The sequence below is a fragment of the Pecten maximus genome, chromosome 15 (assembly GCF_902652985.1).
Source record: "Pecten maximus chromosome 15, xPecMax1.1, whole genome shotgun sequence".
Classification (NCBI taxonomy): Eukaryota; Metazoa; Mollusca; class Bivalvia; order Pectinida; family Pectinidae; genus Pecten; species Pecten maximus.
In genome coordinates this window covers 16,772,644-16,791,547 of record NC_047029.1, presented here as the reverse complement: position 1 = coordinate 16,791,547, position 18,904 = coordinate 16,772,644, and the positions used below count along the sequence as shown (strand labels likewise).

General features: G+C 37.2%; 2 protein-coding genes across 9 annotated transcripts in view; one reads left to right on the top strand and one right to left on the bottom strand.

Moving 5' to 3' along the window:
• Window positions 1–352: 352 nt before the first annotated feature.
• LOC117344307 (zinc finger CCCH domain-containing protein 10-like) overlaps window positions 353–18,904 on the bottom strand; it is a 234,247-nt gene continuing 215,695 nt past the window's right edge. For 6 of the 8 annotated variants that reach the window (XM_033907011.1, XM_033907010.1, XM_033907013.1 and 3 more), the window contains one exon: window positions 353–3,709. The gene's annotated coding sequence lies outside the window, so the exon portion shown is untranslated. Of the gene's footprint in view, window positions 3,751–9,186; window positions 9,330–18,904 lie in introns of all 8 variants that reach the window. The other 2 variants (XR_004536149.1, XM_033907016.1) reach the window with 2 other exon arrangements.
• On the top strand, window positions 16,709–18,238 carry LOC117343290 (tigger transposable element-derived protein 4-like). The gene has a single exon (XM_033905634.1). The coding sequence runs from the start codon at window positions 16,709–16,711 to the stop codon at window positions 18,236–18,238; it is 1,530 nt and encodes a 509-aa protein (XP_033761525.1).

Here is an 18,904-nt window from a genome sequence, read left to right as displayed (position 1 = left end):
TTAATGTGTTTTTAACGTACACGTCCTAATCAAATATAAAGAGTATTGAGAAGTTGTTGATGAAATATTTTAGCATATTTCATGCTAAGACCTTGAATGTAGGTCAAGGTTTTTTTATTGAACAAACATGATTGCCTTTCACTCCAATATGCTACAGACCCAATATCAAAACTTGAGGCCTCTTGGTTAGTTTTTGAACACTGGCTTAATATGGGCCGGACAGCAGATTCTGCACCACATAAGCTCAGTTGCCATTTGGGCAGGTGAGCAAATAATCACAATTTCAATATTGGACCACAATCCCAATAGGTCATCACAAATAAAAAAAAACAAAAAAACACACAACACAGAATTTAATTTCAAAATTCTCATGTTTTATTCTCCCATTCTAAAATAAAACATTTAAGATGATAAATATGTTTCGGTACGAAGCCTGAAAACATGTTACCATGCTTGCATAATAAAGATTTCTGTAACACAGGTAAAGTTACACATACACTGCAAAACAATGTCATCCAATCAGTTGTGTACACACAAAATGGTTGTCAGAAACCACAGGCATTCATCACACATTCATACATATTCATCAAATCATGTTAGTTACACACACATATATATAACTATGGCACCCAGTCCTTGTTATTGTACAGTGAAGTGACATGATAACCTACTATGGCTTAAATTGGTCAGTTGGTCATGGCACAAACCAAGAACTCTAAACCATTATACCTAACATTTTCTTATGAACAAAAATTAAAAGGTCCCACAGGATATTTACATGGTTGAAAATAAAATATCTTTATGAAATATCCGTCCTGATCTCTAAAAGTGACGATGAATCCCCACAGTATTGACAGTTTAGAAATTGTTGTAATTATAAAATGTATCTTTACTTTCTCTCCCTTATAATTCACTAATGTCCAGTATAGGTGGAACACTACTCATCATTTTACATGTATACAGTTTGGGTTAGTGCCTGAAATAATGACAGATATTTTAATAATATCTAAGACCATCCTGGTCCCCCTGTCAATTTATACAAGGTCACACCTATACATTTAGTATCAACTGAATAACCACTACATCATACCCCTCCCACTATCTGTCTCTGTCCATAATTACCAGTAGGTGTGGTCCATTACCAGTAGGTGTGGTCCATTACCAGTAGGTGTGGTCCATTACCAGTAGGTGTGTTCCAATACCAGTAACATATATGTTGTATCTACAATATACAAACCATAGCTAATACCCTTCTTCAATCTCAACCAAAAATAGACCCACTTATCTTCTGTGTTGTATCAATCTAATTACCATATTAGACCATTCCTCTTTACTATGGTTTCAACCTAATTACCATAAATGACCCCTCCCTCTTTATTATTTTAAAATCAATTACCATATTAGGCCCCTCCCTTTTCTCTATTTCACCATACGTAAACCCATTCTTCTTCATCTGTAATTCATGGTAACTACACAAACTATCTATATACACAAGATCACACCAGTCAAACTCAACTGTATCTTTGATTATTTTTTAATTCATTGTTTAATTCAACAATTTAAGACAAATTTCATGTAATTACACTGAATGTGATGCCACCAGATATTACCATACAGTGATACTTCGAGGCCTTAATTCCTTCGTGTTTCTGTAAACTATTGATAATGAGACTGTATATAGTTGGTAATTTTCACGAATAATTTAATTCTGCTTTATTTATGGTCATGCAATATAACACACAAAAAAAATCCTAATAAATTCTGACAAGATTTGTGAAACCCTGGTAAATACTACTGGCAGTATACCGCTCGGGTAGAGATAACTGTCTAGCTTGATCGGTTGAGCATGAGACTCGTAAGCCAAAGGTCTCGGGTTGGATCCCTAGCGGAGGAAGTGCCATCATTTTAATCATACTCCCTGTTAAGTCTGTACCCTGACTTATAAAGCCTGTAGATGTACACTTATTTTCCTGATTATAACAGAATTTTGAAAAGGCAGTGTCGTGTGAATTTGAATACCCGTGAAAAGTTCAGACAATAAGGGCAATCTCAAAATGAAACAACTATATATTTACTTCATAGGAACCAAAACATCTTATAGTTATTCTCCTCATATATACCTATTGATTATAGCACTAATGTGACCCACATAGAACAGCTATTCCTCTAAGTGTTGGTAATTAAGTTTTAAAACAAATCTTTTGGCCAAACATGCACCTGTCAAAACACTGAGATTAATAACTTGCTGTACAACAATGTGTGTAATAACACAGGCATGCATTCAAACAGAGGTTGGGAACAATAAAATAGAATATGTAATTTATCAATGGAAAAAAAATGGCGATATGTTTTCTTTTTTTTTATAGTTTGTTGTATATTGATGCCACCCAGCTGACAAATCTTTACTTTCATCAGTAATATCACTGTAAGTACAGCTTATAGGAACAGCTCTCTTCCCAGCACTGACGAGGTCGGACAAATCTCTTTCCAGCACTGACGAGTCCAGACAAATCTCTTTCCAGCACTGACGAGGCCGGACAAATCTCTTTCCAGCACTGATGAGGCCGGACAAATCTCTTTCCAGCACTGACGAGGCCGGACAAATCTCTTTCCAGCACTGACGAGGCTGGACAAATCTCTTTCCAGCACTGACAAGGCCGGACAAATCTCTTTCCAGCACTGATGAGGCCGGACAAATCTCTTTCCAGCACTAACGAGGCTGCACAAGTCTCCTCTGGCCTGACGAGGTTGGACACGTCTCTTCCCAGCACTGAGAAAGTTAGTTAAGTCTCCTTCCAGCACTGACAAAGTTGGACAAGTGCTCAAAGAAAAGGATCATTACCGACCACAATATACATTCTGACAGATCATTGTAAAACAATGTTATAAAGTGACAGCTTACTGATGTATTTATAACTGAATCACAGACAGATGAGTGACTGACCAGGTCTAACTCCTCAGACACCAACAACTGTAAGTTTGACAGAAGTGCCAGGATCTCATTGTTGAGATTGACAACTGTTACAGACAATGGATGGAGTAATTTTAATGACCTATCTTCCTGCTGCTGAGTTGCCATGTATGGATCGACAGTTCTGGCTTTGACACAGACCACCAAGTATAAACACTGCACTGACTTGTCCCAGGTCTGGCTGTAGTTACCTCCCTTAGTCCATAATATAATCTGAGTGGAGACTTTTCATGGCTTGCACTAAACCTTTTCTTTTATATACAGGTCAGCAGTGGCCAGTGGTGGTCAGCGGTGGTCAGCAGTGGTCAGCAGTTTATACTTTCTCTTTAATACCTTTGTTGTCCTGTGCTGGAGATAGTGATCATGTCACAACTTTATAACAGGTCACATGGTAACTACCCTGCTGTTCTGTCAGAGTCACATGTTTGCTCTCTGTGAAATGTTACTGACATGGACAGGGTAACACTGATGGGAGCCATCAGGGTGTGTTTGGGTAATTACCCCTATTCACTCAGGCTGTGTTTGAAGGTCACTGTAAGTTGTATCAGTCAGCTTTCTTTCAACGGACTTGATGACTCTGGTGAGAATTTTGTCACTTTCATAGTAGTCAACATGGACAGTACACCGTCGTCTCCTGTGGCTCCCTCTGGCAGCTGTTGTTCTGACCAACAGTTTAGGGACGGTACTCGCCAGACATCCATCCTTAAGATCTGGATGTGGTGCTTAGTTACAGTCGATCTGAAATGACACAAACAACAGGAATCTTAGTTACAGTCGATCTGAAACGACACAAACAACAGGAATCTTAGTTACAGTAGATCTGAAATGACACAAACAACAGGAATCTTAGTTATAATAGATCTGAAATGACAAACAACAGGAATCTTAGTTATAGTAGATCTGAAACGACACAAACAACAGGAATCTTAGTTATAATAGATCTGAAACGACAAACAACAGGAATCTTAGTTACAGTTGATCTTAAACGACACAAACAACAGGTAACTTCGTTATAATAGACAACAGGTCTCTTAGTTACAGTAGATCTCAAACGACACAAAAAACAGGTCTCTTAGGACGGCACAAAACATCAAGGATTTCAGTAATTTCATCAGTTTCACTGGAACAATCAATCCTGCAAGCCTTATTTCAAAGACAATTAAAGACAATTAAACCATTACTTGTATAATGAAAATGAGCAGAAGCATTCTCCAATGGGAATCATAAACCAACTTGTCACCATTTAATCATCTATACTGATGAAATTCTCTATAACCTTCCATTATAATACTAATGAACCAATAATACCACCACAATGTTTATTGACCAATAACTATTTTAATAACTTTTCTCCAGGAGATGTCAGGTAAGATAATGGAATTACTATACCCTTCAGTTTAACAGTTTTGTCTGCTAAAGATCAAATCATTTCTTTAGAATATTACCATGATTTAATTGATATCCACGTTATTGTTATATGAACGTTTAAATTGTATGTGAACTGTTATGGGGGGCAATATTTATCATTGAATGTCATGATGCAGTGCTACATGGCAAATAATAAAAATTGAAAACTATTTTTTTCTTCAAATATAATATAAAACAAATTATCATAATCAAATTAATTAACAGAAATATTTGCGATGTAATTAATTTAATTAGACGTAAACAACTAAAGATGAAAACATATACAACTCATAATTCCCCCAAACAGCCAGAGAAAACTTGAAAGTCTCACTCAAGTAGATTCTATAGAAGATTTATATAGTGTATGTTTACATTACCAGCAGGTAAAGTAGCAGGTTCTCTCAGGCTCAACTTCCAATATATGACATCTTCAAATAGCCAACTCTGTTTTCAACAAAAGGCACCATTGTGTCTGAAGCTGGTCAGCCTCACCAGACCGCAGGCTAAGGATGTGTCACCTAGTCCTATAGGGTTTACAGGACTAACAATAGTCAGAGGTGATTGACAAAACACATTTGACGTCTGGTGCAAAGATCAAGGCCAGGGTCACAGAGAACGGAAATTGACAATAGCGACGAGGAAGGTTACCAGGATATTGCTCACTCGGAGACATCGGTTTAGAATATATTCCGACCGGAATTACTAATTTAACCAGACACATTTTCCAATATTGATTTCACATGTTGCATAATTGATATTTTTCGTAAAACACGGAATCTGGTATTGTGAATTATAAATGATCTAGGCATATCCTTACTTATCATAGCTTAATTGTCATGAAATATGTGTTCTCACACTTGTTTTAGAATCTATTATCAATTGGTCAAGGTAAAACCTGGCCTAAAGACCACCTGTATATGACAATACCTGTCTATAAAGACCAGCATAATGTTTCCATTTCCAATGTAAGACAATCAATTCATAGTAAACCTGTAAGTTAAGTATACTAAAAACATCTACCCCAGTATTAAACCAGCATCTGTTTATAGAGATCTGTTCTGCTCTCGAGTGCATACCTATATAGACAGTGTCTCCACGTCCCTGAGTGCAGACTTTCATACAGGTTCTCTGCCTCTGCTCCATTGAGCGCAGACCTTTATAGACAGGTTCTCTGCTAACTTCTGTAGACCCTTATATACAGGTTCTCAGCTCACTTTTGTGCAGGCCTGTACAGACCTTTATAGACAGGTTCTAAGCTCCCTTGGTTGCAAACCCTTGTAGACAGGTTCTCTGCTACCTTCTGTGCAGGCCTGTATAGACAGGTTCTCTGTTCCCTTGGTTGCAGACCCTTATAGACAGGTCATCCTTTGAATGCAGACTTGACTGTAATTAAGTTCCCTGCTCCCTTCTATAAAGACCCTTATAGACAGGTTCTCAGTTCCTTTGAATTCAGACCTGAATAGACAGGCTCTATTTTTTTAGCTCTCTTGGTTGCAGACCCTTATAGACAGGTCATCCTTTGAATGCAGACCTGTATAGACAGGCTCTAAGCTCTCTTGGTTGCAGACCCTTATTAGACAGGTCATCCTTTGAATGCAGACTTGACTGTAATTAAGTTTCCTGCTGCCTGTGATGCAACCATTCACTGAGGTACAAGTGGGGATTTCGACTGCAAACAAAATCTGATTGATAAAGTCAGGGAGCTGTTGTTTGGTTATGGTGGGTGATTAATAACATCAGAGATAACTTGTCCACAACATGTATATAGGAAATTATATATATTGAACTCCACAGTACCATCTGACCAACCGCCTAACCTGTTGTCCGCTCTTGGACACAATGAACACCAAATTATATTGGTCTTAAATAAATTCTCAGCATAACAACTGGAGATTCTAAATAACTACCTGTCTAAAAATTTGGCAACTGATTTTTTTTTTTTTTTTTTTTATAAATTTATGATTGTTGTTAGCTCTTTTAGCTTTTTCGGCAGGCATTCGAGAAACAAGATAATCTAGCTCAACATGTGACCTTGCTTCCTTTTCAACACTCTGCTTGGCGTCAGGTCCAGATGTTAACCAAATCTCCGAAACTTTCTATGCTCTTAACACCTGTGCTAGTTCCTGCTTGAATGGTAGGGGGTGGGAACACTTTGTGAAGAATTCCACAATAAGGAGCGCTCAGTATGTGAAGTGGAACTCTTCAATATTTTGAAAGAAAACAGTAATTGCCAATTTTCCGGAAGCAACATTTTCCTGGTGTAGATCATTTTCAGACACACCCTACGGTACTGCTGTAGTTGGAAACTATTACTGGAATCTATAAACATTGTGAACCGTTGATGTAATAGTTGGATATCACAGGCACCGACAAAGACAATACGTCATTCATTTTAGGCACTAACAATGACAATACCTCATTTTATACAATTACCATTTTTATGATAAATGATCGTAACCTTTGCAATTTTTTAAAACCTCAAAACTTTCTTCCTGTTCTGTTCCGAAGTGTCTTTGTGATGGTGATATAAGATGGCTTGTTCCATAAGACAATACGTAATTCAACATGTTGTATGTACACAGTGCCGTTAAGATTTCATGATAATATCTTTTCCCTATAAAATCTGCTACAGAACACTTAGATAAATATTTAACATGTGAAATCCTCACTGCTGCTCACAATATCTTTTCTATAGCATTTTCATTAGGTTAGATTTACGAGATTGCTGAGCGAGATTTAGATAAGGACTTTTCCATGTTTTGGCAGCAGGACTGGATAAGGGAGATAACTCTGTGATATGAGTCATGTAATACATTTAGCCTACACCCTTGTAGGCAATGTAAGTCGTTATAATTCCTACATCAACCGTCTGATCTTTAAAAGCTCGCCAAATTACGTACCTGTGTCCGATTAACAGGTGTGTATGTTGCCAACTGTATCAATACAACTTCTACCATTCTCAAAGATTTGTTTCATTACCAAACCTGTTTTAAATACATTAGTGTATCTTTTCTCTTCATATAGAAACAGTTACCAGCTTACGATGCCAAACTCCAGAATTCAATTGAAAAGTGCATTTTTCAAGGCTTCTTCAGAACTTCAAAACTGCTGTGAAAACTGACTTTAAACTCCTTCATGGAGGTGTGATAATGTTCGTAAGGGTGATAGAGAGTTGGTTGTATGCAAGATCCTCAGAGATTGAAATCTATAAACTCATAATATCACACCCTAGAATAATGGATAGAAGAATATATAGCGAGAGAGGAAGAAAAGGAATGATATAGACAGATAAACAAGAGGCCCAAGGGCCTTAACGGTCATCTGACTCTAAAGTCTCTTGTACTATTGTAGTATACACACTTAGTATAGTGGCACTGTTGCCGATGGCTGCCATGGTGGCCATCTTGGATTTTGGACAGACCCGGAAAATAACAACACTTGGTCTGGACCATCTCAAGGTCATTTCAATTTTAGGTAAGTTAGAGCTGATCCCACTGGTGGCACTTGAGTTTGAAATAGGTGATTACACAATCATGTTACAAAACAGCCACTGTGACTTCCATGTAAAAGTTTTTATGAGGCAGAAAACGAACAACACTTTGTTGGCTCCCCTTCCTTAACATTCCTACCAATTTCCAGCTCAATGGCACCATGCAGTGGGACTGGAGAAAAATTTTAAAATAGTTTTTCAAGATGGCAGTAATGGCAGCCATCTTGGATTTCTGATTGACCCAAAAAATTACAACACTTGGTCAGGACCATCACAGGATCATTTCAGGCAAGTTAGAGCTCAGTCCCACTGGTAAAATTTGAGAAGTTTGATAAGTAAAAAATTCAAGGAAGACGCACATCGGACGGTTGATGGCCCACCAAGCACGACCCTTTGGGTCAGATGACCTAAAATAAACAAGTAATTGTTAATATTCTACTGATGAGCCATAACAACTCTTCCTACATCCATCTTCCATGCTTTGACAAAAAAATTTGGAAATTCAGACCAGAAACATAACGTTATATTATGTAATTCTGTTTGTGTAGATTGCCCAAAGCAAATAATAGGCTACCTGGGACCTCTTCAGGGCAAAAACTGATAGAATTAACTAGTAATCTCCGATAAACATTGTCCTGTGTGGAAACTTAAACATATCAGGTCTGACAGGCCTAATAAAGCCGGATTTGATAAGAGATATATGTTATACTAGGCTTACTGACTAGGGGATGTAGGTTTATACCTTATGTGCTGTGTATGTGCAGTCAGATAACATGGTTCTCAACAGTGCATGGCTGAATTAATTCACCATGAATATCGTCAACTTAATTATACCACGTATCATGTAAACACTATTACGTTGCTTGTGACAACAGATAGAGATGTCGGCAAACAGAATCCACAGCTGGAGTACATTGATATTTCCTTGGTATGTACATAAACAAATGATAGAAAATTTAATAGACTAAATTTCAGTGGGTGACTCCACCATTCCAACTGGTACTTGTAAACACAATTTGTCAACTGTATACGACAAAGTACAGAAGATTATGATCCGAACAAATTTAACAGTGGCTAAAGGGCCATAACTCTGTTTAAAATAAATGATTTTTCATACAAAGTTCACCTGACATGATTGACTGGCTGTCGTACAGACGCCACTGATGATGATAACCAAGACTGTCATTTACTCACAAACATTTTACAGATTTCTATTTAAATACTACTTACTAAATACATAATCATATATTCCCTTATAGTCCAGCATGTCCCCTACTTTTATACCCTCCCTGAACCTTACTCCACCTCTGTGACTCACCTCTCAATCATAGCAAGCCTCTTGATGTCCCCGATTTGATCAATTCTTTAATAGGCTTAGCTAATGAAGACCAAGATCACATCTATCTACCATAAATCACATGACCATTCTTGGTACACATTATCCCCTCTTGTTGGAGCTCTCTAGTAATGAAGAACAACAAAGTTAATGCCATCTTGAGGAGATTAGGCTTGTGGTCTATGGAGGAAAATTGATTAAAAACATATCGATCTCTCGACAGTAAGGCTATACCTGATGTAACTGTTTATCCCGTACAGAATAAAATTAACAATTTCACCGAACATAGTAAACTGGATAATATATTTTCAGCAATTTTACTTTCTTTGAAGTATGTGTTTATTTTCATTGAATTGCTGAGAATACTATTTATATGTATTTGGTAAGATTTGTATCCATCTAATTGTATTGCAGTCTTCCAATAATGCAGGCAGAAGTAAAAAAGACATCACAAACGCGGGATCAACATCACAATATACTGGTCCGTACCACGACAGCCTGATACAATAAAACACACAACATTAACTCTAAAAGTATTTTATGGAAACAGGGAGGTATACATGTAGCTATAGTCCATCTTAAATGGTAGACAATTATCAAGTTAAAACAGGACAGTTGATATATTAGTAACAAATTAATTGTCAAGTAATTAAGTTTGCAGTATAAATAAACCAATAACTTCCTGTAAATACTGTACGTTACGCCCGCTGTCGGGTAAATTTTGTATAAAATGGTTTTCAACGGAATATATCGAATTGTTTTAGTTTAGAATACGTGAACATTTTGACAAATCTGAGAAAAGTTATAGGTACACTGAATGTTTTACTATTCTCACATACTTCGTGGGGTTATCTGACGGTTGATAGAGAAAAGATAAATCGATCCCACACAGGAGGGTATAAAGACTGCCGGCACGTGCTATATGACACGCTGCTCACAATAACCTAACGTCATAATTTTACGCTGAGTAACCATGTCGTAAATGATATATAACATCATCAACTTTGACGCACATTCCAAGGAACACTGAAGATGGTGTGATGAAAAACTTTCAGAAAATCTTACATTTGCTTGCAAGTATGTGTGAGAAAAATAATCAAACATGGGTCTGTTCCGCGAACAAGGATATCTCAAGCCTCGTGCTGACTGGCCAAACTCTTACACAAGGGTTGAGATATCCTTGTTCGCGGAACAGACCCATGTTAGATTCTATTTGTCATCCACTTGATGTTCTTGATTAAGATTGTCATTACAGATTTAAATGATAAATCAACAGACATATGCATCGATGGTTAAATCATATAGAACTTTTGGTTTTACACAAGTGATTCATTACATACTGATAACACTATAATTATGTACGATGTGACAATGTTCCTGAATTTCTATGATGAAAACAATCATATTAAAATCTGACATGTTTGTCCTTGTCGAGCAATCCACAACTGCCCAGTCACCTTTAGAGAACAAAAGCACAGTGAAAACCAAACGTGCAAGGTATCGGCATTGTAATTTGATAAAAAATGGAAAACCTTTTCACTAGCAATATTTCCAGAGGCTATTGATGAAATGTCTAACTGATCATTACAGAAACATTACCCTACACTCACAAAGACATTCATCCTTTCTAGTTGTCACCACCAAACGCTTTGACGGCTAAATGAGATGGATGGCCACAGAAATGGTACTGCTTATACATCATAGCGTGCTGTCTTTACTTGTCAATGAATATTTCATCTCAAGTTCTCCGGACACACGTCGGAAGAGTACCGATGGTGTCTAAATTGTCGAGTACCTGGCAAAATGAGTTGACTGAAGAAAAAGAGCAAGTTGTCATGCAAAACACTTGTGTGATATTGATTAGCTCGGTATAGTATTTCCATCAAAAATGTCATCATGAAATAAAAACATTATATATATATTTACCAATGGATTTTAACACAAAAGCTACTTCTAAAAACTGATAGTCATTGATTGATTAACTGACGCCGTGGCAACAGGATATCAGGATGATCAGTAGCACTGATTCCAAACACACATTTACTGTATTCATCGCCTGTGACCGAATACTGATTATCTATGACGGATATAACAGATAACAATTAGCTCAGACATTATCTGGGTATTTGGTTTTGAAAAGAAAACTAATAATCTATTTGCTTATTGAGTTGATTTTATCATCAAATATCGGAATATCTCACAAAAATTCACTTTAATCACACTGGGCACAAATTCCCTACTTTTATTCTATAAATATGAAATTCATTTCAGGAACAATGTAAATTAATGTTTACTGAAATTGAGATCCCAGAGGCTTTCAACAAAACCTCTTTGTGTGTAGACTGTGAAGAACTTTACTGAAAAGAGGCAAAGTTATAATTAGCTGAGTATGGATATGAAAATATTTTTCGATGTTCTAGCATCAGAAGAACTCGTATTTTATACAAGTCTTTAGGTATATAGGTGTATATGAGTCATTAGGATACAGGAACAGCCCGAGGAGCTCTACATACAGTTGGAAATATTCTACAGTGACATATATGAAAACAAATGGGAGAGGCTTTGTGACTACGGTGCCTAACGCAAATCTCCATGTCATCTTCAATCAAAAAAATCTTTGGGGAAGGCTTCCTAATGACATTAGTCATTGAAATGCTGTAAAACACTGCCCCGTTATTCCCCTTTATACTGTATATTATGTGTTTCGGTGCCGTCAATAAATTTCAGTGTGTTTGTTGTGTAAGATAATGAACAATTATTGTCTAATTTCATTCCTAGCTGCATACGTTATTGTGCCGCAAATCTACTCGATGCCAACTAATTGAATTGTATACTGGTATGAATTAGTAAACAGCAAAGTTAATTAAATTGATTAATTTTAAGAGTAACCATTAAAGAACAGAAATTTTGAAGTACTATACAGCAAATCTAAAAAAATGGTTGCAGCTTCACCTGTGACCTGCTGAACAAGAGTATTTACAGATATGTGCTATCTAAAATTGTTTCTGGAAGGTGTGAATTTTCAACATTAGGATCCAATTAGTATTTTGTGGAAGAAATGCATTAAAACAGATGAAAGCATCACAAAATAATACGTATTGTTACAAAGCTTTTTTTAACGCTTGAGATTGTCACTATAATAAAGTGTCCACTTCCGAGATCTCTATTTAATAAATAAAGTAATAAATGTCTGCCTATACTGACCCCCACTAAAAATAGTAACAGTGACCTTGACCCAAAAACTCTGAAACTGTAACTTTGATCTGCAGCACGCTGCAGCTACTCATTCTGAAGTTACCACTTACACCAACATACCTTGAATGGCTGAGTTAATTAAGTGGGGAAAACTGAGTGGACAGACACACTGACCACAGAGAGGAAACCAATAGTCCCCAGGTTCCACCGGTAGGGGGCTTATAACTAAATCAATTACCCAGATCTTCACTAGTGAAATACGTAATTAAGTCAGCACTCCAAATCCCCATTAACAAAAGGTTTTAAACTCCCTAGATCCTCATCAATAAAGGATTTAACTCCTGAGAACATCATTGATAAATTAATTAACTCCCAAGATCTTGATTACTAAAAGAGTTAATTCCTCAAAATCCTCTATAATAAGAGAGTTAACTCCAGAGATCCTCATTAATAAAAGAGTAACAAAATCCTCATTAAGAAAAGAGTTCACGAGATCCTCTTTAATAAGAGTAAATTCCCGAGATCCCCATTTTTAAAAGAGTTAATTCCTGAGGTCCTCATTAATAAAAGAGTTTAAACTTTGGATATCCTTATTAGGTAAGGAGTTAGCCGAGTTCCTTGTTAATAAAAGAGTTAACTCTTGAGAATTCCTCACCAATAAATCTGTCTCCTAAGATCCTAACTACAGGTGTGTATTAGATTCCAAAACGGTTTGGTAGAAAATTGATATGTAGTATCACATCAGTTTTATTTGTTGTATATCTAGGGATACTTATGAATATTCATGAGACTGTACAGACTATATCGTGTTCAATATTCTACTATGACCATTTATGAGAAAATTAGTATTAACACGAGAGAAATAATGATGAAATCAACAAGAGACTGACGCACAACATATGCTAGAAGGTCGATAGGCTGAGATCAATGTAAATAGATCATTAGAGTTAATTTTTAATTCCAGTATGATATAAAAAAGTGTGCATTATCATAAAAACGATGAAAAATGAATGATAAATCCTCATCAACACTCTGTTCTGACATCACAACAGGTGGCACGCCTTCCTTGGGGCTCAAACAAGATTAATCTTTTATCCATGTTGCAACTCTTAATTTCGGAAAGTACTTAATCGTTTGTTGGTGATACTATGTATGTTACTACAGCTTATTTATACTCAGTGGGTAACAAATCTACTAATACAAAGCGTTTTCCAATTTACAGCTAGAAAAAGAATTACAGAGTATTACATTCCGTTTGTTATCTTTACTTTCTGTATCTGGCACTTTCCCAATCTTGTAAAGTACATCCCTCCTTTCATATCTGAACTTGTTAAATTAAATCTGCAAACTTAACCTTCAATCCATATTGAAATTAATTTATTCCTCAGAACTAAAAGATGTAATATTGCACCACACAGCATTATATATATAGGTTTTAAAACAATGATAATTTTACCTACTGCATGTTCTTCCACATCTAAAATTTGAAAAGTTGACAGATATGTTAATCAAATAAGTTAAAACATCCATATTACATACCTAAATCTCAATTGTGAAAGTTTATTGTACAGTGGGGTGACTGTCGATTCTATCATAAATCCTAACAATTGTACAAATTTGACAGTGAGGTGACATGCCAGTCATAGATTCAGCCCAGAAGACTTACTGTCTACAAGTATGAAGCATACTGCATATGACTGTATGTAGCCACATGAATGAACGACACTTGGAGATGCTGTCTAGTTTGATGTGACTGACATGTTTGATGTATAATGGGTTTTGATTCCGGGTTATCAAATATAAAGAATAATGACTGTACATCTCACAGTAAACCATTCATTGATGCTAGTCGTTAAAAACCTCACAACTTACGGGACTGACCTATATTTAGCCACGCCCATTTTGGCAGTGGTCACAGGTATTCGTACATCAGTCCACATCAGCCACAACCCATTCTGGCAGCAAGCCAATAAGAAATTCAATTTTTTTTTATAACTTGCATGCAAAGTACACGAAGAATAACTGATTTAGTAAAATATAAGTTACAGCTGTTTTCTGAGTATAGATCTCTTAAGTAAGGTGGCTATTATTCCTTGTGATGCTGCGCGCTATGATAGGTTGTCGTAGTAACGACCTCGTCCTGTCATACATATGTACTTATATGTCGAAAGTGACTGCATGTGAACAATTCCTCGCAAGTAGCTTAGTCCTGTACAAACAACACAGTTTTCTGGCACCAAGTGTCATGCATTAAAAGGTAAATCACAGCGAATTATAAAAGTCTGCAAAAAAATCATTGGTAAATTCCAGTCCAATGTTTGAATAAGTCTGGTGGTCGTAAACATTTGTAGCATCAGAAGACCTCCTCCTGACATTTTGACATACAAATTATGATGTACATTGCCAGGAGAAACTTCAAACCATACAAACCAAGACTTCACGTGGCACGGAATGGACTCCAAGCAACTGATTGCTATGCGTGTGTAACTTTACAACGGATTTCTGAGTGACGGATAAATGGTATTATTCATATTTATAAAAGTAAATATCCTTAAAACTACCGGCATCCGGGCCTTTTCTGGCCACCAGAGTCCAGACATTATTAAAATGAAAATATTTCTGGCACGAAATATTACTGCTTGGCTGAAAAATGCTATAATGCACTGTGTTTATATTAGCCTTTTAAGATAAGATTTTATCTGTCAAAAGTGCCAGCGTTACGTAATTGAGTAAGGATTTAGTGCACATACTATTAGCTACAATGTATCTTTGTATGAATAATTTCATAAGTACTGGTCAGAAATGTACAGTACTGCGCTGAGGCAAGTGAGAGAGGATGAACGCAAGTCTGTAACTTTCGTAAGTAGTGTACTGATCACGGTAACATCGACGTATCAGGCTACAGGGTACAGGGTACGTCTCTGAATGTTGAGTAGCTTACTTCAATCACTGGTCTCGATTCTTCATAATCTATAGAACAATCTTGTAGCATATTACCCTCTACAATCTGCACAATCTTGTTCAGGAATCTTTTAAGTTTATATTTCTAAATGTTTTTTTTTTTTATTGGCACTGAGGAGATGTAATTAGATAGTCTGCTCCTCAATCCCAAAATAAGGTGAATAAACATCTGCTTTAAAACTCCATACACAAGGACCTGCTGCAAAATAATATGTGTATAGTGTTGAAGTTTATAAATCTATATCTTTTATAACGACTACAGTGCATTCCACTTAATCGGGTAACGCTTAATCGGGTATTTCGTTTAATTGGGTAAAATTTCAAAAACCAAAACCATTTTCTCTTAAATCATGTTAAAAAAATTCGTTTAATTGGGTTGGAAAAGTCGTATTTTTCGGTTATTCGAATAAACAATCGGGTAAAAAAAAAATAGAAATGCTCCGATTTTCATGAAAGTCATCGCGTATTTCTTTAAGTTTTAGACATTCATCAACAAAAAAGGTTCCTTTGATAGTTATGATGTCAAAAACCGGTATAATATTACCTTAATCGTTAATGTTGTGTCGTTTTTATTTACTGTTACGTTCGTTGTTCTTCGTGGTTTTTTTCCCATAACAGGAAATTGGTTAAGCATTATGGGTAAAATCTAATGTTATTTTTAGAGCCAGCATTAGGCCAACGAAATGGAGGTTTTAACAGCGATATTAATCTACTATGCAATTAAACTTTTTACCGCTGGGATAAAAAGAAAACTTGAAAGCGGAGACAAAAACAATAGGGTTTCAACTGGGTCTGACATTGCTATACAGATCGATTGATATCACCGCCAACTGTTGACTGTTAAATTGCGGTGGATTAAAAGTGAGGGGTTCGCCACGGGGGAAATGTGACGACACCGGTACACAGGTAAATTATTATGACAACGATATCGAGAAGATAAAAGGACAGACGCCCGATGTTAGCTTACACGTTATGCTCAGGTAAGGATTAGAACTGATTAATAAAACATCAAATTGGATTTTGTGTTGTTTTATGAGGCCATCTCGCATACATTTGTATGGCGACACTGGTACACAGGTAAATTATTATGACAACAATATCGAGACGATAAAAGGACAGTACCCGGCGGTAGCTTACACGTTATGCTCAGGTAAGGATTAGAACTGATTAATAAAACATCAGATTGGATTTTGTTTTATTTTATGAGGCCACCTCACATTTTTTTTTTTTTTTTTTTTTTTTTTTTTTACTTACTAATATCAAAGATGCCGCTATATATCCTTACTTATTAATAAACTATAAAACGGGGCCCAATTCTATCTTGCAATCATATCAACATTACGACTACATGGCCACCTCCGGAAAACGCAAACGCAACGACCTGACCCTTGCTGACAAGTATGAAGTTGTTAAACTTCTTGACCAGAAGCTCTCCCAGGCTGCCATCGCTAAGAAGTTAGACTGCTCGCAGTCCCAAGTATCCCGCATATCCCTGAAGAGAGAAGACATTAGGACACAGTTTGAAGCCAACTCCAACCCACACCGCAAACGACAGAGAACTGGCAAAGATTCTGATGTTGAGACGGCCCTATCGACTTGGTTCACCGATGCCAGGGCAAGAGACATTCCCATCACCGGACCCATACTGGAGGGGAAAGCGAAAGATCTCGCATCCCATATGAAGAAAGAAGATTTCACGCCAACTTCTGGATGGCTGAGCCGCTGGAAGCAGAGAAACGGCATCACCTACAAAAGAATCTGTGGAGAGAAGAGAGACGCCGACATTACAGCAGCTGATAACTGGATAACGACCGTATTACCCGAGCTACTCTCTAAGTACGAGCCGAGAGATATCTACAACGCCGACGAGACGGGGATTTACTACCGGGCATTACCAGACGGGACACTGGCTTCAAAAGCGGAGACTGTGAGCGGCAGCAAGAAGGCTAAAGATAGGATTACTGCGATGATATGCTGTAATATGGACGGCACCGACAAACGGCCACTACTAGTACTGGGTAAAAGCAAAAATCCAAGATGTTTCCGTGGCCAGTCCAGCCTACCAGTTATCTACGACGCCAACCAAAATGCCTGGATGACAGCAGTCATATTCACTGACTGGCTGAAAAAGTTCGACAGAGAGATGAGACTAAAGAAAAGAAATATTCTTTTACTAGTCGACAACTGCGCCGCCCACCCACAGACCGCCACCACTGCCGTTAAGAATATCAGTCTAGTTTTCCTCCCACCCAACACCACTTCAGTGATCCAGCCATGCGACCAGGGAATCATCAAAAACCTGAAAACTCACTACAGGCGACACATCATCAACGACATCATCACACAGATTGACAACGACGCAACCCTGATGGCCAATGCCCTGGCAAAGAAGCTGACATTATTAACAGCCGTCCACCTTCTGAACCGATCCTGGAGAGATGTGACAGCCACCACCATCATCAACTGCTACCGGAAGGCGGGATTCGAACACCAGAGAGAGGATACGCCCACTGATGACACACCCACAACCGACCCCACTGAGTCCACCACACCCGATGCTGACTTCGAGGAGTACGTCAACATTGATGCAGACTTGGAGTGCCACGGAACACTTTCCGATGAAAGCATCTGCGCCAGCATACTTAAAGAAGAAACCGAGGAACCAGAGGAGCCAGACAACAGCGACGACGAAGAAGAAATCATCGTTCCAACACCAGCTAGCGAGATACGGGATTTCCTTCGCACCAAAGTTCAGAAGTTTTTGGGAGAGAAGGGATGCAAAGACTTCGAACCGTTCTACGCATTCCAGCGATTCATTGATGAGCATTCCACCAGAGAACAAACCAAGATCACAGAGTTTATTGATGTGAAATGGTAGTACTGAGTTGTGAAAAAGACTATGGTAGTGCTGAAGAAAAAGACTGTGATTTATCAAGTGACTTTTAACTGTGTTAGATAACAAGACTGTGATGTTATAATGATAATTAATTATTGTGGAAACAACTTGATTATGTTAACTTGTGAAGAAATGACTTTTAACGTGTTTACGATGTTTTATTAAGTGACCTTGTGAGTTAAATAGCGTTCTGTATTTTTTTTTAATTCGTAAAAATGCAGAAAATAAATGCAACGTTTGTAAAATTTTGATACAAGATATAGCTCTAATTATGTACTAAATATATAGTGCTTTACTGTATGTGCTTTTATCTTAATTTGTTGTACCTGAATAAATTATTTGCATTGTAAATTCAATTATGTGTTTGTTACTTTCTTTCAATTACCCCATGGAAGGCCCCACACAAGGAATCGGATCAATAGAAATCACGTGACGCAGTGACTTTCCAGTGTCAAGGTCATATCTATACCAGGAAATGACCCAAATAAACTCGGCTTCTCTGTGCTTCGGCAAATTGATATGAAATAATATCTGAAGATCTTGTTAAAAACTTCATAGCGAACAAATGAATGCCTCTATGACCAGCATCAGAGAAATGAGCTGTCGGCAAGTCTTTAGATCGTATGTCAAACATGTGGATGAAATATG

Coding starts and splice junctions, on each gene's coding strand:
- LOC117343290 (XM_033905634.1), top strand. CDS start 16,709: ATGGCCACCTCCGGAAAACGCAAACGCAACGACCTGACCCTTGCTGAC.